This window comes from Sorex araneus, chromosome 5 (assembly GCF_027595985.1).
Source record: "Sorex araneus isolate mSorAra2 chromosome 5, mSorAra2.pri, whole genome shotgun sequence".
NCBI lineage: Eukaryota > Metazoa > Chordata > Mammalia > Eulipotyphla > Soricidae > Sorex > Sorex araneus.
The window spans coordinates 149,364,933-149,385,569 of NC_073306.1; the positions used below are offsets into that span (position 1 = coordinate 149,364,933).

General features: G+C 48.4%; 1 protein-coding gene and 1 pseudogene across 1 annotated transcript in view; one reads left to right on the forward strand and one right to left on the reverse strand.

Annotated features, from left to right (window-relative positions):
• The window catches only part of LOC129405146 (uncharacterized), a 347,936-nt pseudogene that overhangs the window by 84,504 nt on the left and 242,795 nt on the right, over positions 1 to 20,637 (forward strand).
• Positions 1 to 20,637, reverse strand: part of BOD1L1 (biorientation of chromosomes in cell division 1 like 1) — a 61,125-nt gene that overhangs the window by 16,585 nt on the left and 23,903 nt on the right. The window contains exons 10-16 of the mRNA XM_055140912.1: positions 11,725 to 17,701; positions 10,384 to 10,448; positions 8,834 to 8,906; positions 6,404 to 6,447; positions 4,754 to 4,812; positions 1,634 to 1,697; positions 30 to 102 (exon numbers count right to left, since the gene is read on the reverse strand). Coding sequence (XP_054996887.1) covers positions 30 to 102; positions 1,634 to 1,697; positions 4,754 to 4,812; positions 6,404 to 6,447; positions 8,834 to 8,906; positions 10,384 to 10,448; positions 11,725 to 17,701 — 6,355 coding nt within the window. The remainder of the gene's footprint in view (positions 1 to 29; positions 103 to 1,633; positions 1,698 to 4,753; positions 4,813 to 6,403; positions 6,448 to 8,833; positions 8,907 to 10,383; positions 10,449 to 11,724; positions 17,702 to 20,637) is intronic.

Here is a 20,637-nt window from a genome sequence, read left to right on the forward strand (position 1 = left end):
GATATATGAGGCAGAATATATTCAAATACCCAGTTCATCTTCTGAAGAGGGGCAGAGCTTCTTCCTTTTTCTTTTAGGCATAAGTTTTTCTTCCTCTTCAATCTGTAAGTAAGAATGACCAGGGTGAAGGCCAACAGAATTTGCTGAAAATGGGGCAAACACTAGCCTTTGGGATAAAAATCTGGTATAAATATTTAAGAGTAACACTGAGGGCTGGAGCGAGCACAGTGGGTAAGGTGTTTGCCTTGCACATGGCCGACCCGGGTTCGATTTTCAGCATCCCATATGGTCCCCCGAGCACCACCAGGAGTGATTCCTGAATGCAGAGCCAGGAGTGACCCCTGTGCATGTGGATTTGGAGGACACTATTTGGACCACATTTGGGATTTCTGAATATAAATCCACGCAAAGTAACTAAACATTTCTAGTGACAACGAAATATTTCATTACATTTCAATGCTTGTCATGAAATGTTTGACTACTTTGACTACTATGACTACTGCTACTATGACTACTACTACTTGGACTACTACTATGACTACTTCTCATTTGAACATTTCCAAAGTCAATCTATGTCTTAAAATTGGTAATAAGCAACAAATTAAATAGCAATATTTCTGCCTTCCCTAGGGCCCCCCCATTAAAGGAATGATAAAGAGCAAAACATGAGCAAACAATCTTAATAATAATAGCTTCCATTTATTGGGAGCCAGTTAGAAATCTGGGGCTGTCCATACACAGACCCACATGGGTTCCACTCGCCTCCACCTTGTTATCGATTTGTTCTCCTTTGGGTTTCTGGGTCACATCAGGCAGTGCTCAGAAGCTATTTCTGGCTGGGCACTCAGGGGACCACACGTGGTCCACTGTAGACACATGAGCTGTATGCAAAGCAAGTGCCTTATCTCCAATACTATCTCTGCAGCCCTATTAATTTTTTTTTTTTTATAGAGGTTATCCCAACAGCACTGAGGGACACGGGGCTCACACCTGGCTATGCACAGCGCTATGTAGGGCCAGGATCAAACTCACACTTGTTCTGGACTAGAGCTCGCCCTCAATCCCTTTAGAATCACTGGAAAAAAAAAAAAAGTCACCAGTGGGCCGGAGCAACAGTACCCACATTCGGGGTTTCTGAGTATAAATCAAAAACAGGCAGGTGTTTCTTTGCCTTGCAAGTGGTTGGCCTGGGTTCAGTCCTGGGCACCACACAGGGTCCCCTGAGCACAGCCAGGAGTGATTCCTCAGCACACAGCCAGGAGTAAGCCTGAGCACGGCCGGGGGTGGGCCAACACCCTCCCTGCCATAGTCAATTACCAGGGCTAGAGAGGTAGCACAGGGGCTGACACACTTGCCTTGTATGTGCTGACCCAGTGCCATTCCCCAAGCACCACCAGGAGCATCACCCAGCACCCTGTCCCCCCAAACAAAGTAAAATCATGAAAGTCAACTAGGTGATCACACACCTTTCAAGTCAGAAACACCCGCATGTGGAATCATTCTTGACATACAACAGGAACATGTCTGAGGAATCCTGGGACTCCCCACAAAGTCCTTCTTGGTGATCTGCACCCTCCTCCCCCCACTACCGTATGTAAAAGCAGCTGCCCACGGGTATCTTCCAAAAACACACCTGTTTCGAATGTGCCTCGGCAGTACCCTCTTCTGGGCTCTCTTTGCTGCCAGCAGGTGTCTCTGGTAATAAAAACAGAAAGAGAAAAATACCGTTAACTCCCTCCAAGACGTCAGAAGTGTGCCACAGGCGCCAGGCAAACGGAGGCAGACATCTCGGATGGCAGCCAGCTGAGCGCCACGACTCCCATCCCAGCCAAGTCACGGGCTGCAAGGTGGGATGCGGGTCCCAGAACTAGACCACAGCACATTCCACAGCCCCTCCAGGCCGGGTGACGGCGCAGGGCAGTGTGTGCACGGGGAATAAGCAAGATTGGCTTCGGCCATCGCCTCAGCGACCGTGCACTCAGGTGATGCCATCAGCCAGGAGAGGCCACTAAGGGCAGGAAGGGACAGTGTGGGGCCCTTCACGGGGATAATGAGGCACGAGTAGTCTCGCTAAGAGCTGCCTATCGACCCAGCGACCACAGGGCTGCACGTCCAGGCTACGTATAAGCGGGGACCCCGGAACAGGGCCACAGCGGGTAGGGCTCTTGGTGATGAGGAAAGCTGCGGAACATCTCCCGACCAAAGCAGCAAATGTACTGTGGCATAATCATGCATGAAATAACCAGGAACGCCCAGCTGATGTGACTACCTGTTGGGGCTGGACTGAGCTACCAGGATGAGCCCAGTGGTTTGGATGAGGCTGAACATATTCTTTTGCCTTAATTGTTCTTATACTTTATACTTTAGTTATTTCAAATCATGAGCTTTACAAACGTGCTGAAAACTTGAACTGCCAATGTTTACAGAAACATAAGAAAACCTTCTTGGTTTATTTTGATGGCTTCTATACCTCTATTGTTTGTAAAACAGCCCAAATTCTTCATTAAAATTGGCTGAGACTTCTACGATAAAGCCTTCGATTCCATGAATTCTTATTTGACTTTAGTTTCAGGCTCTAGTTCCGTAGCTCTTCCTAGATTTTAAGTTAAAAAGAATTTCAACTATTAATAACCATTAATGTTTCTCCAATAAGAGATTTTAGATTGAGAATTTCAATTTCTCTGTAGGCGTCATATTCTGATTAATAATCTTTGTTTAAACCTTTGCCTAACAAGTTCCAAACACACCTAAACTTTTTGAATTGCTGGATGGTTTAAGGATTTCTACTTCTGATTTTAACCTGACTCCAACACTTGAGTACTCAACACAGACAGACAGAAAGACAACAAACATCACACATACATGTGCACACACACATATATAAATGATTGATCGATCTGACCCTTCAAGAATGGTAGGGGAAAAACTGATAGATAGACTGAGAAAGGAAGGGCAGTCCGCAGGGTAAAATTCCCTGTCAGCCGATGGCATTGTTGCCTGTTTCTCAGTCTAACTAGTCTGTCTCCTGGTTATTAAAATTGGGTCAAAAAGCGCTTCTGTTACTATAAAGCCAGAAATTATGACAGTTACTGTAAACCAAAGTTGGTAAAATATTGACCATTTTTTACTCTGACTTCAAAAAGTTCTTAATTACCTTAAATCATAAAATCTTCAAACCAGACCTGGACACTTAACAATTTCACGCTATAAACATGCTTTCAGATATACACACACAAAGTCATTGGCACTCACTAAAGTTTTAAATAGCTACATAAGAAAACATCACAACTAATTTTATCTCTGCACTGTTTCACAAAAGCTCTTGTTTTTAACTAGGCCAGTTAAAAACTATGAGTTCAGCTAACTCCTGCCAGGCCAAGATGTCCTACCAAACACTCGGTAGAGCATGAGACTCTTAATCTCAGTATTGTGGGTTCGAGCCCCACATTGGGCACCATACGTTGCATGAATGTTCGTGCGGTTAGAGGCGCTGAGACAAAGAATGCGGAAGAAATGTATGTCATGGAGGGTCTAGGTTCTCTCTGACTCTTAGGCAAAGGTAGAGAGCCCCGTAATCTCCTTTTATTGATCATGGAAACTCTTAAGGGCGCAATACAGTCACCAATTAAGGGTGCAATCCAGTTACCAAAGGAGTTATGGGAAGATCATGCAAAGTTCTTCTGCATGGGGGGGGGGAACAATGTAGGATCTACATAATGGCAATAAACAGGCTTAGTACCTAGGACCTGCATACTGACAACAAACAGGCTTAAGCAGAACCGGGGATGTGTGAGAAAAGACTGACAATTGTTATATAATTTAGGAAATTATTTACTAAGGCAGCCAAAAGAGTATGTTCAACCTCATCCAAACCACTGGGCTCATCCTGGTAGCTCAGTCCAGCCCCAACATCTATTGACAGTCTCACCAGCCTGCTGCGTGAGCCCAGGAAGCACAGTGAAAGCAGAACCATCCCGACACTGCACTGGGATGAAGGGAGGGCATGCTGTGCTTTCCACTCTCACACTTCAGTCTGAATTCACGTTTCTGAATTTCAGGGCCAGCCCTGACAAATGCCTGGGCGGCTGGCTACTCCTGGCTCTGCGGAGACCAGAGGGCGCTGTGGACCGTACCAGGACTAGCTGCACGCCAGGCATGTGCCTTGACCCCTGTACTATCTCCCCAGCCCCAGCCAGCACTCGGAACAAAACAGGAAAGAAACACACTAAGTTTTGGGGTGTAGCTAAACCCTATGGAGGGTACATGGCATTCTCCTGCAACTGCACGGAAACTGGTGTAATCAATCACTGGGCACCACCGCCAGAGCCAGCACTAGTGGAATCTTTTCTATTCACACAGATTTAAGTCCACAGTGAGCTGCTGGCAATATCCCAGTTGCCATCACTTGTTTTAAGGCCACACCCAGCTGGCTCTGCGCTTGGGGATCACTCTTGGTGGTGTTCAGAAAACCATCTGTGGGGCCGGGGACTGAACCTAGTCAGCTGTATGCCAGGCAAGCGTCTCACCTGCTGTGCTACTGTTCCGGCCCCAGCCTCCTGGTCTTACACAAGCTACGTGTCCCCTCCGAGCCTCAGTCTCCTCAACTACAGCTGTGAGTCTGTCAGCCTTCAGGATGGCAGGAATTAAATGAATGGAAATTTATGAAATAACAGCCACGGGCACAGCAGGTAGTACATGCTCCATGGTAACCACCACTAATCCTGACAACACTGCGGCAAGATGCATCAACTTACCTATGTCATAAGAGTCGCTCGGAACTCCTTCGCTTGTCTGTGAGCCTGAGTTCTCAACCTGAACATAAAATAGAAAATGTTATTCATGACTCATGCCATAATCTCACAAAAGCCATAAAGGCAGAAGGAAGATAAGGAAGGCGGTTTGCACAATCTCGCTGTGGGAATGCTGAAAGGGGCGGGCAAACTGCCTGGTCACTGCACCCGGGAGGTCAGGAGCAAACCTGCCTTGTGAAGATGCTTCTGTCTAACAAATTATCATCCCATGGGGGTTATTTTCCTTTAAATGACGGCAGTAAAAGAGTGAGTTTCAGCAACTGGACGAGTTCCTTCCCATCCAAAGATTGCTTATCATCTTGTGCCGTCAGTGGGGGCTGGGGGGTGGCCGAGGCTGAGTGTGAAGTCAGGGGTCTGAGCCCGGTGCTCCGCTGGTGCACTGGGCATGCTGCTGTCAGAAGCCTGGTGCTGCAGAGGGGGTGTGGGCACCTCTCTCAAGTGTGGGAGCACGCATGTGTGAGCCCCCTTTTACCACAAATGCAACAAAACTGGTAAACAAAGCAGGTGAGAAAGGGAAAATCTCAGGAAATCACTCCTGAGATTTCTGGCTACTCTTGTCAATTTTTTTTAAAGTCTTTGGGCAAATCTCAGAACATCAAACAACATTCAAAAGCCTAGCTACATAAATGTAAAATATAAAATTTTATGCATATTGGGGGAAAAGGGCGGCTCCACTTTGATGGAGAAAAGGCAGCTACTAGAAGGTTCAGGGGTCCAAGGTAGGGTGCTCGGGCACAGTGGGGGCTGGGGCTTGTGACTACACCCTCCCAGTCCCACTCTGGAAGTTACAGCCACACAGAGGTCCGTCAGCTTTCGGAGGGTGAATCTGTACCGAGGGGCTTTCTCTCCTCACTCGGCGGACGCCTGCTACGCAGCAGGCTGTGTCCACAAGGGAGGAGGGAGGCCTTAGGGCTGGGCTGATGTGGAGCGAGCAGAGCTCTGTGGGGGCTGCCAGTGGGCCTGTCCCCCACACATCCTCGCCGCACACGCACGATGGAACAAAGCTTGTCTTGCAGGCACTCGAGGGATTGTAAGAGGCACGAATGGGAAAAAGGTCTATATGGCAGTTCCACCTTAGGCTCCTCAGGAAAGCGTTTCCAGGACGGGGCAAAGTTTAGTTCTATGAATAAAAGTCATTTGGTCGCCAGCCCACAGCTCACTACACCCCCATTCTCATCCCGCTGCAGTGACAGACACTGGCAAGCTCAGGGCTCTGGGAGGTTCTTGGTTGCTGAATCAGGTCAGTTTCTTCCTTTGGTTTTGTTTTTGGGTCACACCTGGCGATGCTCAGAGGTCACTCCTGGCTTGGCACTCAGGAATTATCCTGGTGGTGCTCAGGGGATCGAACCCATGTTGGCCACGGGCAAGGCCAATGCCTTCTCCACTGGACTATGGCTTGCCCACGCCAGTGAGGTTTTTGTCTGTGTTGCCTGGGCCTGCACAGGAATACGGTGCTGCTACACTGGGGGCAACTCTTTTGTTCTGCGGGAAAGAATCACCTTTTGTGAGCCCAGTGAATGAACGGAAATGAGATCAAATGCCATCTGCCCTCCCAGCTCCCAAGGAAACGCGCTCGACCTTGAGGGACTTACACTGAGGGACTCACTGGCCGGTGGAGATTCGCTCTGCAGTTCAGCTGTTCAGGGACAAGAATGGGAAAGACCACGTTATCTCTCTAGACCTGCATTTACTTTGCTAGGGAACACGTGACGACGGTCAGGGGCCAACAGAATGCTGGAGAACGGACCCAGGCCCTCTGCAGGCAAAGCAGTGCCAAGCTCTCTCCCTGGCCCCACCAATTCTACTCCTGCGTTGCGAACAGAACATTAATTTATGTCAACGAGCAAGTCACATCTCCTCTGGTCAGTCCTTAGTTTGGGATGAATAAAGACAGCTAAGCTGACTCAGAATCCCTCTGCGGTTTTAGCCAGGAACAAGAGCACAAAGGGACGTGTCTCTGTGTTATCTGTTTTGTTTTGGGTCACACCCAGTGATACTCGGGGGCTACTCCTGGCTCTGCACTCAGGAATCACTCCTGGCAGTACTTGGAGGACTCTTTGGGCTGCCGTGTGCAAGGCAAGTGCCCTGCCGCTGTATTACCGCTCTGGCCCTAGGACAAAGGTACCTTCCTCAATGAAAAGGTCGTTTCTTCTGCTGACAACGAAGGCAGCTGAGCCACTGAACTTGAGGAGCTCCATCTTAGGGGCTACCATCAAGAGCCCACTCTCATTTCTCTTTAAGCTCCAGCCCATGTGGTGAGTCTCGTGAGTGCCACGTGTGTGACTGGCACCCCTCTATTCCCCACGAATTCACAAATATCAAAACCTTCGTCTCTAAAGTGACAGCATCTGGAGGGCCACAGCTGGATGAGGTCAAGTGCACGCAGCCCAGGATGCGGCTAGAACCCTCGCGAGAAGAGCACTGTCCCTCGCCCCTGTAACACACGCTGCCAGGGGGCTTCCCCACAGCTCAGCCCCCTTTCACGTACCCAAAGGAAAACGAAAGTGTGACAGGTCCGCGTGCAGGCCCCAAGGAAGGCCATCTGATAACACAACCAGGATGAGAACTGCGAAAGCCTTCCACCATGACGCCCCAAAACTGACTCCAGTTTCCCTGAGCCTGAGAAGTATTTGTTAAGTTTACATCACTGGGTCTACGGAAATGAAGACCTACACCGGGCTACCACATTTCCTTTACGCAGGAATGTGTAGGGCCTTCTGGTATGCATGATCAAAATCACCCTGACAAAGTCTGTGTACAAAAATTTAGCTATTTTCACAAAAAGTGTATGAATGATTCCAGTGATTATTTATACTCCAAGTTAGCCATCTGATTCTGAAGTACCTATTTTAGAACTTTCTTCACTTTAGTTCCGCATCTTGCAAATGTCAGTAGGAATAGAATCTACTATTCTATTATAACTAAAAAGTTCCCTGAGGCCCGCAACAACTTTGAGCAGTTCCAGTGGCCCAGAGGCTCGGGGGAAGCTACCCTGACCCTTTCGGAAGGGAGGCCGTGCCCAAGAGCCCGAGCACACAGTGAACGATGCCAAGCGCTATGCAGCAGCTCTGAGACAGGGCCGGGCAAGCTGGGAACAGCCTCCGTGAGGCCACTCGGGCCATCTCCAGGGCCTGGGGGACACAGGGCAGGGGTGGCTTAAAGGTCACCCTCTTGGAAATAAGCTGGATGCCACCTGGAAAAACATGGAAGGAAGGAGATGCTTTTGGAGGACAGAGTGCCCCCCAAAGTAACTTTATTTGGAGTCAGGAGATTTAAATACATTATCTGAAATATTACTATAGGAGAAAAAAATTTACGCTAGACATGAAAAAGCTTTCTAACATCTTGTTCAAAAAAGTGATAGGCGTACATCTACACAATGGAATACTACACAGCTGTTAGAAAAGATGAAGTCATGAAATTTGCTTATATATGGATGGACATGGAGAGTATCATGCTAAGTGAAATGAGTCAGAAAGAGAACAGGCATAGAATGACTGCACTCATCTGTGGAATATAAAATAATCTGAGACTAACATCCAAGGACAGTAGAGACAGGGACAGGAAGATTGCTCCACAGACGGAAGGCTGCCTCATGTGCTGGGGGAGAAGGCAGCTGGGATGGAGAAGGGATCACTAAGTTGATGGTTGGAGGGATCACTCAGGATGGGAGGTGTGTGCTGAAAGTAGATAAAGGACCAAACATGATGGCCTCTCAGTATCTGTATTGCAGACCATAACGCCCCAAAGTAAAGAGAGAGGAAGAAGGAAAGTGCCTGCCATAGAGACAGAGGGTGGGGTGGGGGTGGCAGGAGGGACACTGGGACATTAGGGGTAGAAAATGTGCACTGGTGGACGGATGGGTGTTCGATCACTGTATGACTGAAACCCAATCATGAAAGCTTCATGACTGTATCTCACGGTGACACGCAAATGTGCAGCACCTGTCAGTGCTTTCCTATGAGTCCACCGCAGATTCTGAGTGGCAATGACCACACCAGGGTGAAACAACAAGTGCTTACCGGTCCCGTGCGACGTTCTTCCGCCCGGTGCTAAAGTGTCATTATTTCTCTCATTCTTTGATGGGACACATGTCTAATGTCAACAGAACCATAAAGAAGTAAGTTAACAGGTTTTGAATCACGAAGGCAGGAGTGAACTTCAGTATATACCCAGCATCCTGTAATAATGTCAGAATGAACTTTGCAGCCAGTGCAAACTTTAGGGATGAATGTTAACATTTAGTGAAGAAAAATAAAAATCCATGTATCTAATCATTTGTGGGTTTCCAAGTAAAAACCCCTGGGGTGAGACACAGGAGGCGCAGAAATCTTGACCCACGCAGAGGCCGAGAACCTTCTGCTTTCCCTGGAAGGCGCCTTCTTCTTTAGAAACTTCTACTCACAATATCCCACTCCAAGTTGCCCTTGGCATTGCTCAGATACCCCTGCCCACTGCTCCTGTGGGAAAAGCTAGGCTTTCTGTGCACTGCGTGGAGCCCCCCCCACCTGTAAATTAACTGCTTCACTGGCACTGTACTAGGGTGATGTGACAAGGTCACACTGAAAAGGGGACATGAAGACTAAACTGTGATAAGCACACAGGCCGTGATAAAACAAAACCTACTTTTAAGAAGCCACTTGAGGGGCTGGAGCAATAGCACAGTGGGTAGGGCGTTTGCCTTGCATACGGCCGAGCTGGGTTCAATTCCCAGCATCCCATATGGTCCCCCGAGCACTGCCAGGAGTAATTCCGGAGTGCAGAGCCAGGAGTAACCCCTGTGCATTGTCGGGTGTGACCCAAAAAGAAAAAAAAAAGCTACTTGAAAATTTAAGCAAAACATGAGTAGGTTTAATGTATGTTTGTTTTGGGCCTTTTGGGTCACACCCAGTGATGCTCAAGAGCTACTCCTGGCTCTGCACTCAGGAATTACCCCTGGTGGTGGTCGGGGGACCATATGTGATGCTGGAGATCAAACTAGGTGGGTCACGTGCAAGGCAAACACCCTCCCCGCTGTACTACCACTCCGGCCCCCTAATGTGTGTTTCTAACAAGAACCCTAAGTTCAACCACTGGCCCATCCATCCCCAAGGCCCCTGCCCTGGCTACAGCAGCACATGGTTTCCTGAGCACAGAGCTGAGAGGGGCCCCAGCACAAAGCCACGAGTGGTCCTCAAACCTGCTCTTCACATAAAGAACTCTAAGGGCTGAATGACCCAAGGGGAAGATGCCCACAGAAAACCAGCAGCAGTGACTTAAACCGGGGTGGTGCTGTGCAAACACACATGTAAAGAGGTGGATCCAGGCTCCCACTGGAAATGGAGTCAACGTGGGTGGGAGGAGGAAATGAAGGGGACTCTTGGGTTTGTGTCCCCAGGGTTGAAGGTGTGTCTTCACTGAGATGGCCTTACTTCTCAGCCTTCCCCCAGGATATCTCTCTCTCTCCCTCTTATTCTCTCTCTCTCTCTCTCACACACACACAGACACAGACACACAGACACAGACACACAGACACACACACAGACACACACACACACACACACACACGCCTCCTCTATTTTATCAACCATACCTCAGGTTTCAATGCCGTTTTCTGTTCCAAGCTTCTCGAAACGGTCAATGCTGCCTCTTCATTGCCTAGTGAAATTCAAACCATTAAGCCAATTTAATAATTAGTTTGCATATATGGGCCAGAGATAGCGGGTCAGGTCCTGGCCTTGCACGTGGCTGACCCGGATTTCATCCCCGGCACTGCATATGGCCCCTTGAGCCTACTAGGAATGATCCCTGGGCACAGCCAGGAGGAAGCCCTGAGCACTGCTGGAAGAGGCCCCACACCCAAATATAACAGTATACAAAACATAAAATATATCCCCAATCAAAAGGTAATGGGGGCTGGAGTCCATGGGCAAAGTGCTTTCCTTGCATGTGGGTCTCCAAAGAATACCCATCTCTTTTCCAACAAGACTTTTCCTTGCTAAAAGTCTATTTGTGCCTTCCAAAGAAAATGCAGAACAAGGCTGTAGCAATAGGTATGTCACACAAATCTCCAGAGCACTCTGATTGGCCCAAAGCTAAAACTTCAAAGGAACAAATCCTATAGTAATGTCCTTGTGAAAGGGGCTCTAGCTACTTGCCTGAGGCTGTGTTAGACAATTCCCTCCCCCAACCAAGTGGGACCCAAGGAAAGGACTGAGAGTGGAAGGCAAGATGAATGAAATGAAATGTGGGAAGCTCAAAGCCTACACCTTGGCTAGTCACCTTTCTGACAAGACCAGCCCTCTCTGCAATCTGTCAGCTGAGAATGTTTCAATGCTCATCTGTCAGCTGAGAATGTGGTTCTTAAAATGTTAAACAAAAAGCCCACTTCACTGCAACTATAAACTTAGTTGGGAAAAACAAAACTACTTGATTGTAAGTCACTAGCTTCACCGAGCTGACACAGGCTGTAAATCTCTCATAAGTTTGCTCAAGGTTGAGAGAATGTATTTCCTATTACCCCCATAGAAAGCAGAGGCTTAGAAGTAATGGTTTTCCTAGGAGGCACCTAAGTACCATATAAGTTATTGAATCTATTTTATCATTTGTAGAATGCGGGTGATTAAACAAGTGTTCTTCACTTCGATGAGCAAAAACCCTGAAGGTCAAGGCTGTCCTTGGCTTGCAGTCCCTCACACAAATAACATCAAGACTCTGTCCCTCTGCCTCCTACCTTGCCTGTACTCAGACATGAGGAGTAAGTGTCAAGTCTGCAAGCTTTTAAAAGTTTCTTCCCAGAACTCAACCTTCACATATCTAAGAGGTATCTGGTGACATGCTGGCACCAAAAGCCATCTTTGGACAGACCGTTCTGCAGGTACTCCACACAGGGTCACCTCAGCCCAATGCTACCGTATGCGAGGATATGTCTCACCTGTGTCACTCAAACCTCCTTCAGAAGAGACAGTGCCTTTGAGGTCTACTTCCTCCTGGAGTAATTTGGTCACAGCATCTCTCGGTCCATCCTTTGGCGTCAAATCTGCCTCACATTTAGCAGCTGATGGAGCTGCGCTGTTGGCAACTGCAGGAATTGTGGTCGTAGCCGATTCTTGGCCATTACTAGATTCAGTGGGGGTTCTCACCTGGCCCCCAGGCTCCTGCTGGGCTGGGGGAAGTGAGGACCCCTCTAAGGCAGCCTGGCTGATGTGTGGTGCGTCACCAGCATTCGTAGCACCGGTATTTACTGTCACATGGCCAGCATCCAGGACAGGGTCCTCGGTGACTAGCCAGGGAGTCTGCTCTGTCCTTCCTGGCCCCATGGAAGAGTTGGCACTGCTACCCAGGCCCGCCAACGCACTCTCCCACAGAGTCTCTGCCTCAGACGCCTTTTCCCTTTCAACAGAGCTCAGAGGGGTCTTCTCTGCTATGCTGAGGGACACGCTCTTATCCTGGGGTTCTGTGGAGCACCTCTTCATCTCAGGGCTTGGCTGGTCTCCCCTTGCAGGGAGCTCACTGACCATTGCCCCATCCCGTCCTTCCTTGGGGTCCACAGCTCTCCCACTGCCCACTTCTCCTGTGACAGGCCCAGGATGCTGACAGCTGTTCTCGACCACGTGGCTGGGCATGGGGAACTCGCACCTGCTGGCTCTTGCCGTAGGCATGTCACCTTCTTCTCGCTCACCTACAGCGGGGCTACACCTGTCTGCATGCCTGTCTACACCGGCAGCAGCCAGCACACACTCGGCTGTGCTGGTGGAGATGACAGCAGCGTCGCCTGAGTCCTCTACTCTTTGGGTGGTGGGCTGAGCCCCATCCTGCGAGGCAGGCCCCCTCATGATGGCTTCACAGCCTTCAGATGTGCTTGTGGAGATCAGGGTGGTATCGCCGGTCTCTTCAGTCAGCGTGACTGAGAGGTGGCTTTCCTCCTGGGGGGCAGCACTGGACACGGGGCCCTCAGAGTCTTCTCCCGAGCTCGTGGAGATGACAGCACTGCCATCCTTCTCTTCCAGGACACCTGCCGAGCATGTGTTTTCGCTCTGGGCAGCGACCCCCGAGACAGAGGCCTCACACCCCTCTGCAATGCTGGTGGAGATGAGGGCACACTCATCTTTCTCCTCCTTGCTGGTGGAAGCAAGAGGACTTTTGGGTTCCGTGGGTGCGCTGGGCATAGGTACCTCAAAGTCATCGGTGCTGGCCAGGGCCAGATCTTCGGCCCTTTCTTCAACGGCAGCTTCCGGTTGCTGCCCTTCAGCACACTTGACGGCCGTGGCACTGGATATGGGCACGTCGAATTCTTCTCTTATGCTGGTGGAGATCATGGCACATTCATCTTTCTCCTCATTTCTCAGCACGGTGCCTTGGTTTTCGGCTCCCGAAACTGCACTGGGCATGGGGGCCTCAAATTCTTCCAGGTGCCCTCGGGTGCCTTCCCCGTTTGGGTCAGTGCTCAGAACACAGGAATGACCTTCCTCCACGTTAATAATCTGGCCCGACTGAGTGGTGTAATCATGTGTTGTACTGGTAGAAATAATCAGGCCTTTGCCCTGAGTTTGGCCCCCAGCTGCGTGAGTTTGGTTGGTCACAGTGTCACTCGTTACAGCAGCCATAAGGCCATCACAATTTTCATTGTCTGCAGAGGTGATGGCCCCTTCATCTTCCTTCTCTCTGGGTAATGTGTCACCAACTTCATAGACTGGGCCAGCACCAGACACAAGGACCTCATAGCTGCCTCCCACAAGGCCTGTGGAAATGGCTGCCTCCTCAAGTCTTCCTGTTCCAGACAGCTGACTGTCCCTTTCGTCGGAAGCAGCACTAGTCATGGGACCCTCAGATGCTCCAGCCACACCCGCCGCTTCCCCCTTCCCTGGGCGTGCACTGGTCACACTGCTCTCGACAACCCCCTTCGCGCTGGAGCAGATCTCTGGATCTTTCTCTTCCTTCTCTACACTGCTCAGGCTATCGATGTTACTCTCATTCACATTTGTGACGGCTGCCCCAGCCTCTGCCTCCACATGCCCTGCTACGGTTCCAGCCTGGCCAACCCCTTCTTCCGCACTTTCACAAATCATGCCCCCGTCACCCTCTTCTATCCCTGTGCAGGTGGAAGCATGCCCGACTTCATTTCCTCTGCCAGTGCTCGTCACCACACCCTCACCCTCGTCGTCTTCCTCTTTGGCACCCGTGCTGGTCACGATGCCTTCATCGTCACACAGACCAGCAGCAACCAATGGGGCATCGGAGACTTCTTCGGCAGCTGTGCTGTCCATGGTACTCTCGCCGTTTCCCTCGGACTCAGAACTCCGAGGAAAACCTTCATTATTCTCTTCCAAGCCTGTGCAGCTTGCGGGCCCCTCGCCATCTTCCGTAATCCCTGTACTGGTGACGGCGCTTTCACCTTCAGTGCTGTCATTGGCAGGGCCGTCTTGTCCCTGAGGGGCACCTGTTCCCAGAGGCTCGTTGTTGTCCACCAGAACGGTGGCAGCCCCTGTAACCATGAGCTCCTCTGGGGGCTCTGCACCCGTCCCTGAGCACATCACAAAGTCCCCACCTCTCCTCTCTGCTCCAGTACATGTCACTGCCCCCTCAGTTTCTTTCTTGGGGCCCATTCTTGTCACGTCCCTCTGGGAGCCATCGACCTCTTCACTGCTAACAGAGCCTGTTCTTATCTCTGTCCCAGCACTTGTCACTGCCCCGTCACTCTCAACCTCACTAATGAAAGCAACAGCTCCTTCAGCAAGTTCCAAGTCTCGACTTGAAGAGCCATCGCATTTCTCCTCAGAGCCTGCACTCGTCACAGCATCGTCCTTCTCCTCCGTCACTGCACTGCTGTCTTCTTCAGCTGTGACGGTGTGAGCAGGAGCTGGTTCTTCTGTTCTCCCTCCAGACTCAGCTGCAGAACACTCCCCGCTTTCTCCTTCCTTGGTGCTTGTGAGGAAAGTCTCACTTTCAGCAAGGCCTTCTGTCACAAACCCCCCACCTTCCTCAGCTGCAGCAAACACAGTCCCTCCACTGGCCTCTGCCCCTACAGGAGGGTTGGGACCCACATCAGCGATGACGCCTTCATCAGCCTCGATGCTTGTGCAGGGGACAGCCCCCTTCCCCTCTCCTGTTTCTGAAGAAGTGGTTGAGGCATCTCCTGCTTTTGCTGGGTTTGAGGTGACATCCTTCATTTTCCCCTCAGTGCTCGTGGCAACAGGAGTCTTTTCTGCCCCCCCACACCTGGCCGGCACATGGTTGGCTTCTCCATTCGTTTGGTGTGAGACAGGGAGTGCCGTGCCATTTCCGGCACTGGTATCCACCTCACTGCTTCCATTCCTTCTCTCAGCCTCAGCGGACGTGTTGTTTACTTCACTTGGGTCTCGACTCTCCTTACGTTCAACAGTTCCACCATCTCTTTCTGTACTCCTGCCTACCACGCAGTCAGCAGCGACACCATCCTTCCTGCCATTCTCAACTGCGGCTCCAGCTGTCTGCTTAGAACGGGGCTCTGTGCTGAGGTCGCGTTTTTTCTCCACCCTGTCCACTGAGCTGCCATCTTTGTCAGCATTCCCATCTTCCATGACGGAGCCTGTTAACTCACTACCAAGAGATGTGCTCACTTTTCCTTGCTTACTAAGCAGTGAAGCTGCCTGGCAACCTTCTGGAATGTGTCTTTTGCTGTCCACACCTGTTTTTGCCGGTGTCTCTCTGGTGGAAACGGCACCACCTTCTTTGCTATCATGTGTCCTGGGGACTTCTGAGTCCCCAAGAGTCAAACTCTGGTTAGGGATTTCAGAGGCGTTCATAGGGGAGGCAGTGGCTCTGCCACCTTCTAAAGCAGGTTGTTTGTTGGTTACAGGGGTAACATCTGCATCGGGAGACTGTGTCTGAGCTGAAAGGGTCCCTGAACTCAGCTGTGGTGAGCAATATACATTTGTGGAATGTTCGGGAGCAGAATCTCGTGGAGCGACACGCTCTTCTGTGGATCTGACCGTGGTTTTCACACTCTTCTGAGTCCTCCCATTCCCTATAGGGACACGAGGGAGCATTCGAGGACCAGGCTGCAGGTCTGCATTCGTGTCATGAGTTCCGGGCTGAGAGGCTTCTTTCTCTGTGGGGTTCAGTTTCGACACAGCACTTTGGGCATGTACTTTCCTGGTCTGGGAGCTTTTATGGTCAGTGTGCTTTTCAGAATTACTAACAAGTCCTGCTCCGTGTCTGGATTTACTGGCTGGAGCGACTGTTTTCGTATCACCTGTGGAAGTTCTCAGTTCTTCCTTTGGAATCATGGCAGCTGCTTTTTGTTTTGCGACATTTTCAGAGTCGATATCTTGCTGAGAAGCATTACTGCTGCTGTCTTGGGTTTTAGACACTTCACATAAATTTTCAGTGGCCAGCTCAGAATCAGTTTCCATTGGCTCTTGTTCAGGGATCAATGTGGTCTCACCACTCTTCTTCGGTCTCTGAAGAGAGGACGTACCCAGCGTGTTCACTGATTGTTTCTCTTCTCCTTTGGCACTTTCCTGGGATAAACTTCCTCTTCGATTTTCACATAACCTCCTACTTGATTTCTTTTCCGTGACCGAACTATTCCCTCTCGCCTTCTCATGATTACCATCAACCTCTTTACCATCCCGGTCATCTGATTTATTTTCTTCTTTCTTTCTCACATCTTTACTACTATGCTTTAGGCTTCTGCTTTTGTGTCCATCAGATAACCTTCTCTCCAGGCGGGAAGAGCTGGAGTCCTTCTCTCCCTTGTACTTCTCCTTCACCAATGGTAACTTGGCACGGTGACTAGCATCCTTCTGGGTACTATGAGCTGAAGAGCCAGAACTCTCTAACATGGGTTCATTACCAGTCTCCTCAGATTTATCCTCCACTTTAGACTTCCGCTGTCTCTCTGGGTCACTTTCCTCTGTGCTCTTTTCCTTGTCTAGTTTTGAGGTGGTTGCCTGTCTAGAGACACTTTCTTGTAACTCTGTTTCAACTACTTTTGACAATTTGCCTTGACTTTTGGATTTGGACTTGACTGCAAGTTTCTCTTCTACCAAGCTCTTTGTTCTTCGCTTCTCCTTGTGAATGGCCTCTTCTGGTTTCACATTACTATCTAAATTAGTCAAGTCAGTTTCACACTTATCCTCTGAGTAACTCTCACTTCTTCTCTGTACTGGGGTGCCATGTTGTCTGGAACTCAGTGAGTCCTTCTGAATTTTAGAATCACTCAGTCTTCTTGATTTATGCTCTGCCTTAGTTTTTTCGGTTGACATGTGCCTCTCTTTTTTGTTTTCTTTACGGACATTCTCATCTGTCTTGATGATGTACTCAGAAACGGGCTTTCCATCCTTGCCTAAAACTGACAATTTCCTTTCATTCCTGTGTTTACTTTTCCGTTCGGCTTTATCGTCTGAAGAAAGCTTTGTGGGCTGACTTTGCTTCTGAAGACTATCGTCCACTTTGAGGCCCTTCTCGGAGGCATGAGGCTCAGTCTCATCCCCTGTTTTGTTCACACTATCCCCTTTGTATTTATGCTTCACAGATGGCTTGTCTTCTGACACAGTTTTCTCTTTTTCAGACTTCTCCTTAGAAGAGGATTTTGCCTCTTTTCTAGGTTGGCTCTTCAAATGTGGTGTTTCGGAATCATCTTTCTTCGGATGCTTTTCATTTTTAAACGTGCTTCTCTGTTTCTGGGGTTCTTCCTGGCCAATTTCTGCACATTCCACTGGCTTCTTCCCATCTCTAGAGTCAGTCTCTTCTTGTGCTGCTTCTACCAGGACTGGGGTAGATGTTCGCCTCTTATGTTCTCTTTCATTTTTGTTTTCATCAGCTGAATGTAAAGACTCTGAAAGTCTCCGGGCAGGCTTACTTGGCTCAGTTTTTGCATAGACATGCTTCAATTCCTTTGAAGCGGACACCTTTTCCTTTTCACAATGCTGAAAATAAGAGAAATACATTAATTTTCATATTAAAATTTAACATTTTGATGGATCTACTATTTTGTTAATATAATTTATGCTCACTTACATGTTAAGCCTTTTTTAATTCTTGCAAGCAGCCAATAGGAAGTACTTATTAGCTGTATTTTAAGCCTCAGGAAATTAAGTTCAGTTTGATCCAATTATTTCTATATTCAATAACCCAATGCCAAGGTTTAGATTGGGTTCATTCTAAATCTGGTACTCTCCCACCTCCACATTAAGGCATTTTTATATTGAGGGATTATTACTTGTGAGCTATACCCAGGCATTCAGGATGACTTTTCTTTAACTCACTGAAGTCTTCTACTGCCCACAGTTATTAGCAAATTAAAGCTGTGTGAATGACAGTTCAATGTTCACTTAGTGCAAGAACATACATATTTATGTAAATCTTACACATTTACATCTTAGACAGTTGTGAGGACAATATAACTGACAGTAGTCGATAAAGTGTATGTACATGTCCATGTACCCAAGTAAAAATTCTAATTCTAATATTCAAAGTATCTACACCTGCCTCCATCTACCACAAAATGGCAGTGACTGAGTGAATACTAATGAAACACACTGGGCTGAAACCCTCAGAAAGGCCTATGCCCAAACTGGCTCACTGCTGCACTCCTTACATTGTTACAGAGGAAGGTACTTCTCCAATATAGAAATGATAGTATAGCGGTATCTTCTAATAATACTTTTAAATTAAAAATCCTCAAAGAATGGGGATTTCATTAAGCTTACAATAAATTTGAACCAATGAACATAACAATTTTATGAGTTTATTTTCTCACATTTATCACAAAATAAAGCTAGATATTTAAAAACGTGAATTAAAATATCAGGATCTATTATAACTATGTCTCCAAATCTGGATAAAGAAATCAAGAGACTCACAATGCTGGTGGAAATATTGACTGATCCAGTCCTTTTGGAAAATAATATGGACATTCCTATTAAGCTACATATTGAGCTTCCATATGACCTAGCAATTTTACTCCTGGGAATATACCCCAAGCCACTCCCCACCCCCAACCCCTGGGAAAAACACAATGCTAAAAAGACCTCTGCACTCCTGTTTTCATTGCAACACTGCTCATTAATAGCCCAAATCTGGAAACAGCCCAAGTGCCTAAGAACAGACGGCTGGATAAAGAAGCTATGGCACACAATGGAATACTAGTCAGGTGTAAGAAACGACGAGATGTGCTTACATGGACAGATCTGGAGAGCATCATGCTGAGTGAAGGAAGCCAAGAGGGAGAGTGACATAGAATGGTCTCACTCAGTGGGATATAAAGAAATATGGGTGAATAACTGAGGTCCACAGCAAGAGCAATGAAGAGCAGGAGAACTGGTCCTTTGTAAGTCTTGCCATGAGTAGTGGCTGGGGGTGCTCTGAAGGGGGAACAGGTGAGGGAAGGGACCATTTTAAAAGTGACAGGGGGACCCAGCATGCTCCGCGGCCCTGAGCACCCCGCGCTTCCCTCTCCTCCGGACTGCCGGCCCCAGCTGACCTCTGCTGGGTTGTGGGGAAGGGGCGTGGCCTAAGGAAAGTGGGCGTGGCCTCATTACCGGCGGCCAAACCTCACGTGGCGGCAGATACTTTCCTCAACATCCTATCCAAGACTAACATCCTAGCTATTCGCAAGCAGTAGGACAATAAAACACAAAACTTCACATAAGAATTGAAGGAAACATCTCAGTACGAGACCAGGTTCTACAAGTAAAAAGGCAACCACTATTAACTGAGCCTATCCACAATCCTTTTTCGCAACAAGAGGAAACAGGGATACTCATCTTCAAGGGCCCTCTTTCATACCACAACAACAACATGAAGAAACAGCGAAAATCCCCAGTGCAAGCAGAGGACGATCAAAGGAGTCCGGAAACCTCAATGGGCGCTTCCTACAAACTTGACCTCTCTGATAAAGAATTCAGAGTTGAAATCTTCAACATGTTCAATGAACTCAATGCAAAGATGGACAACTTCAAGCCTCCTTGCAGAAACAATACAGCAGACAGCCGACAAAATACGGGAAGAAATGAGAGCAGAAATAAAAAACCTTCAAAAAGAAATGAAGGATTCGGTACATGAAATCAAAAACTCTCTGGCTGCCCTCAACAATAGGATGTCTGCAGCCGAAGACAGAATCAGTATGCTTGAAGATGAGCTGCAAGAGGCCTACAGGCAACAACAAACCATGGCAAGAGATCTCAAAATAGCTCTAGCCAGAATCAGAGTCCTAGGGGATGATTTCAAGAGGAACAACATTAGAATCATTGGACTACCAGAACCACAGGGAACCAACCCCAACAAAAAAGACACAGTCAAACAAATCATTGCCGAAAACTTCCCACAGCTGGACAATGCGGGCATCCAGATTCAAGGCGCCCGAAGAGTGCCAGCTGAAAGAGATCCTAACAGAAAAACCCCAAGACATATCATAGTTACAATGATGGACATCGCTCAGATAGACACAATACTGCAAGCAGCAAGGTCCAAGAAGGAAATCGCATACAAAGGAGCACCCCTTAGACTCACAGCAGATCTATCAGAGGAAATCCTCCACGCTCGAAGGCAATGGTGGGATATAGTGAAAAAACTCAATGAAATCAATGCTTCACCAAGAATACTTTATCCGGCTAAACTCTCATTCAAACTAGAAGGAATCATATACTACTTTGGGGATAAACAACAGCTCAGGAACTTCATAGACTCAAAATCAAACCTAAAAGAAGCACTAAAGGGGCTATTGTAAGACAAGAACAACCACTACAAGCACAACAAACCCTTGCACAAAGATGGCGCAAAATCCCATAACAATAATCTCCCTTAATGTCAATGGTCTGAATTCACCAATTAAGAGACACAGACTGGCAAAATGGATTCAAAG